This window comes from Crassostrea angulata, chromosome 6, assembly GCF_025612915.1.
Source record: "Crassostrea angulata isolate pt1a10 chromosome 6, ASM2561291v2, whole genome shotgun sequence".
NCBI lineage: Eukaryota > Metazoa > Mollusca > Bivalvia > Ostreida > Ostreidae > Magallana > Magallana angulata.
In genome coordinates, this window is record NC_069116.1 from 28,169,187 (window position 1) to 28,173,709 (window position 4,523).

At 32.7% G+C, this 4,523-nt stretch overlaps 1 protein-coding gene across 1 annotated transcript; it reads right to left on the reverse strand.

Annotated features, from left to right (window-relative positions):
- Positions 1-652: 652 nt before the first annotated feature.
- Positions 653-4,111, reverse strand: LOC128190551 (uncharacterized). The gene is made up of 2 exons (XM_052862636.1): positions 3,714-4,111; positions 653-986 (listed from the first exon to the last, which is right to left on the reverse strand). The coding sequence occupies exons 1-2, from the start codon at positions 4,057-4,059 to the stop codon at positions 730-732; spliced, it is 603 nt and encodes a 200-aa protein (XP_052718596.1). The 5' UTR covers positions 4,060-4,111; the 3' UTR covers positions 653-729.
- Between the last annotated feature and the right edge of the window lie 412 nt (positions 4,112-4,523).

Sequence of the window (4,523 nt, forward strand, 5' to 3'; positions counted from 1 at the left end):
TATATATATATATATATATATATATATAACACCTATCAGTGAACGTAGAGAGAATTATAGTCTTTAACTAAATCGCAATTATTATATTTCGGGTCTTTTCTGATAAGCTTTGAAAAACACCTCGAATACATGTATGTCAACACAATCAAGTGTTAGATGTTTTGTAAAGATAAATGAATCTTTGTTAAAATTTCGACATATACTAGGGATAAGATAATTAAACGCCTCATCACTTGTATATTTTAGGAAAAACAATCATAACTTTAAAACTGAACACAAACTTGTAATTACATGTATGTAGCCATAATTTTATATGCAATTTTGTTTTTAAAGAGGAAGGGTTTTGTCATGAACGCATACCTAATAATAATTCTAGGTTATTTTCCGAGATATTAACTGTCTTCGTCGGTCATACTTTTAAAACCTAGTTCTTCATGGTTTTAAGAATTGATCTAAAATTGAGAAACTATGAATCAAGGTCGAGTTTAGTTAAGATTTATCAATGACAAATAATTAGTTTTTAGGGATTCATTTTCACCTGAGCTTTCTGATTACCTATCGTCCTTCTGTCTATATACACTTTCAACATTTCTTTTACTTCTTCTCTATAACCACTGGGCCAAATTGAACCAAACTTAGAACAAAACATCAAACATTTTGTTTTATTACGCATGCAGCAACCGAGAACAACATTTTATTTTTTGAATAACAACACAGCAAATATGTGTTCTAAACATTCACAAGCGACATTGCCATAACGCTTTCCTTGTTGGAAATCGCCGAAACTTTACCCTTTGGTATTTTCTTTCTACCTCTGTTAACTTCAATGTCATCATCTTTATTACCAGTGATACACCCCCAGAACAGACAACACTTTCGACAAACACATACTATAGTCATCAGAAATATCACCGATACCACTGCCAAAACGATGAATTCAATTCTCTGGATCCAAACTGGCAATTCCAGGCTGTTGTTTGACGAACCTGTATTTGTAGAACAACTAGGTGTTAAGTAACATCAAATATATATATTTACATAATGCAATATAAACTGAAGTATAAACCCATAAATTATTCTCCAATCTCTGCGTGATTGTTGGAAATAAAACTGTGTCACAACAATCGAAACATTTTAATAATTTTTAAACACCAAATGAACCGAAAACAAAGGGCTTTACAGCTCGAATTAGAATATATACATTTTAATTAAAGTTGTGGATTACCGGTATATTTTATTAAATTCCTAATTCCAGTCTCGCAAATGCCAACTTTTTAATTGACACAATAAATTCAAAATATTGCTAGTTGACGGAGGACGTTTCTTAGCAACTGTTACAAGAAGCTATCTATGTTATTTTAAGAGTGTATCTCATGCATGGAATTTCAAGGATTTCTGGAACTTTACATAAGCGTCATTACTTGCAACAAACTGAGAAAGAACAAGACGATAACTACTGCTTGTACAAAAAAGTGATTTAACAATTTTCTTTTTGAATTTAATAAAAATGTCTAATATGTATTTTTAACATTTATTTTTGGAAACTGAATGAGCAATTTCCAATTTTTATTAACTGTGTTTTGTTCATAATTGTATGAATTGAAAATAAAAATTTTCTTTTAATTTCTTAAAATGCTTTCAGGAAATTGTTATTCAAGACAAAAAGTTCGGAAGCCTTTCCATGGAATTAAATGCGATGGGTTGTATTTTGTGGAAGGAATGCGCTAGACGTAATTGGAAGACGAGTTTAATATAATATAATACAATACTGACTTAAATATTATAATATATGGGATAAACTTCGTTACAGGATCAAGAGACACACACTTCTGGTATAATTCAGAATATTTTGGGTAAAAGACATTGATATGTCCTCGTTAGGAGGAAAACGTTGTCAATGCAACATAATTACAAATATGTCCTGGGCATGTAACTTCTTTTTCCTGTAGCTCTCGGGTAGTCACCTTTCTTAAAAAGTTGATTTCCACACAACATTTCCACAACATTTTTTTAATAACATTGTCACTCAAAGTCCATGAATTCATAAATACGCATTATTTCCCTTTTATCTCCGACTACCGCCATATTAGTTGTCGATTTCTATTGTTCTGTTCATCGCTAAACACCCCCTATTTAAGGCTGAGAGCACTATTTATGCTTCACCGCATTCAGGTATTTCATACACCCGAACACGTTACCTTGGACGTAAAGACGTGTGGAAACGCGTTTTGAAGAAAAATAAAATGACAACCACTGCACTGGCAAGATATATCCAATAAACGGCGAAACAAGACAGATTGAAATTCAGGCGCAGATACTTATAAAATTCCTCGATAATTGTAGACCGTTTTCCTGTGTATGTTATAACATCGCACATGCGCAAACAACACACTGTGGGAGAAGGAGCAATTTCAATGATCGCATGGGTTTTAAAAACGAAGCGTTTTTGTAGGAACAGATGGAAACGATGCTACGTTGTTACTTTCTTGGATTTACTATCATTTATTGACTGTGTTGGATGAAGTGCCGCCGGGGTTTTCAAAAAGACGCAGACGTTATTCACTTATGAACGACACACGTGTTCGATGTGAATGCGAAGTGAGGCATCACTGTCCGTGCAAAATAATAAAGATATCTGGGAAATCCATTCACAGAAGAAATATATTTTGTATTTCATTGATTGTTGTTTTCTTTATTCTTTGCTACAAACATTTTACTACAATGTGTAACTCATGCATTTAGAAGTCCGTGCAACCTGAATGCCTCGATCGAAAAGCAACCGACCGTAACTTTTTGAACCGGTATATATACCCCAGTGGCAGTAGAGGATACGAAAATAATATGGCGACCAAATGCTTTTATGAATTCATGTCAGCTTTCAGCTGAGGGGCTCTCCGTTCCCTTCAAGATCTGTTCAATGTTTCGTACAACGTTTCACGTCGACTGATATGGTGGCACTTTTTATCGAATGGAAAGATTCCATGAAAGCCCCGCTTTTCCTTCCCATGCTGGCTCCAGTCCAGTGAACCGTCACAGGGATTTCTGTGAGTGCTCTTTAAATGCATGATTCTATAATTAAGCAGTTTCTTTTCTTGATGAAGTACTTTTGTAAAGTTTAGATTATGTGTTAGGTGTCGCTGCTTATGAGTCTACCGGCTGGAATTATTTGGTACAATTTCCCCACAACCCACCACAATGTTAAAATATGGCTGAATTATTAAATTCAATAAATTATCATTAGTGTTTCTATATCAACGACAAATTCAATATCAAAATAATATAATTTAGAAACAAACTATATGTGATGTGAATACTATTATCCTACCAAAAAAATTTGGTTGCAATGTGTTCCTGGCAATTAATTAAAAAGAGATATACAATGAAAATCATAAATGTATCATAACTTGAAATTTATTGTATCAATTGTAAAAAGCACTTTGGCACATCATAAAATGTTATATGTGTAACTGAATGACCTTTGCTAAGTGACATTCCGTGCTCAGATTAATTAAGGATGTATTAATGAACCAAAAATTATACTTTAAAAAAGAAATCATAGTGAGATAAATAAAGATTATCATTAAATGGCTCTTCGCAGAAAAATAATATTCTTCTGTAATGAATAATCCTTGGCTTTTTGTGCACTCTACGCCTTGCTAGATAATCCTAAAAGATCATGTAAAAACGAAATAAAAAGAATCTAAAAAACTTACTGTAGTTTTCACGTGCGATTGATGTATTCTTTTTCCCTAATGAGCAGTTAACTCTCTCACAAGTTCGCCTTTCCGTCATTAGTATTTGATTCGATATATTGCAATATCTTAAAACCTTCTCTCTTGTCGGGGAAGGGAATACATTGGTATCGAAACACAGATAACGTCTCCTGAGCTGTAATGCTGGTCTGCTGCAGTTTTGCTCGCAGTTACTCCAGGAACGCCAAGGCATAATTGTGCAAAAATGAGGTCTATCACACACGTCGGCATCCGTTTCTGCTATATGTTTACTTCCAAACCCACACAACAGGATACTTAATTGAAATAAGTATGTATGGATCTTCATTTTGTGAAACGCTAGTCTCTGTGGAATACCGTGTGTGCACCACGAGTTTTAAATCCTTTCTACATTCTATGTTTATATATATATATATATATATATATATATATATATATATATATATATATATATATATATATAGATATATATATACACACACACACAAACACAAAAAGATATATGTTTATTATGTATGCCCGGTGACTCAAAGGTCAGCGAGATCTAATAATAAATGTATGTTTACACAAAAGAAAAAATTCAATTTCCTCCAAAGCATGACAAGGTAACTAGATACCAGTATGATCGTTGCCATACTTTCCTTTCATAATAATATTTGACTGCTTATGATAATATTTTGTATTTTATCAATTTAATGGAACAAAATTTCTAATGAAAAGTTAACAAGAGAAATTAATAATCTGTCTGAAATGTTTTTTTTTCTGTAATTAATATACATAAGAAATAGAATT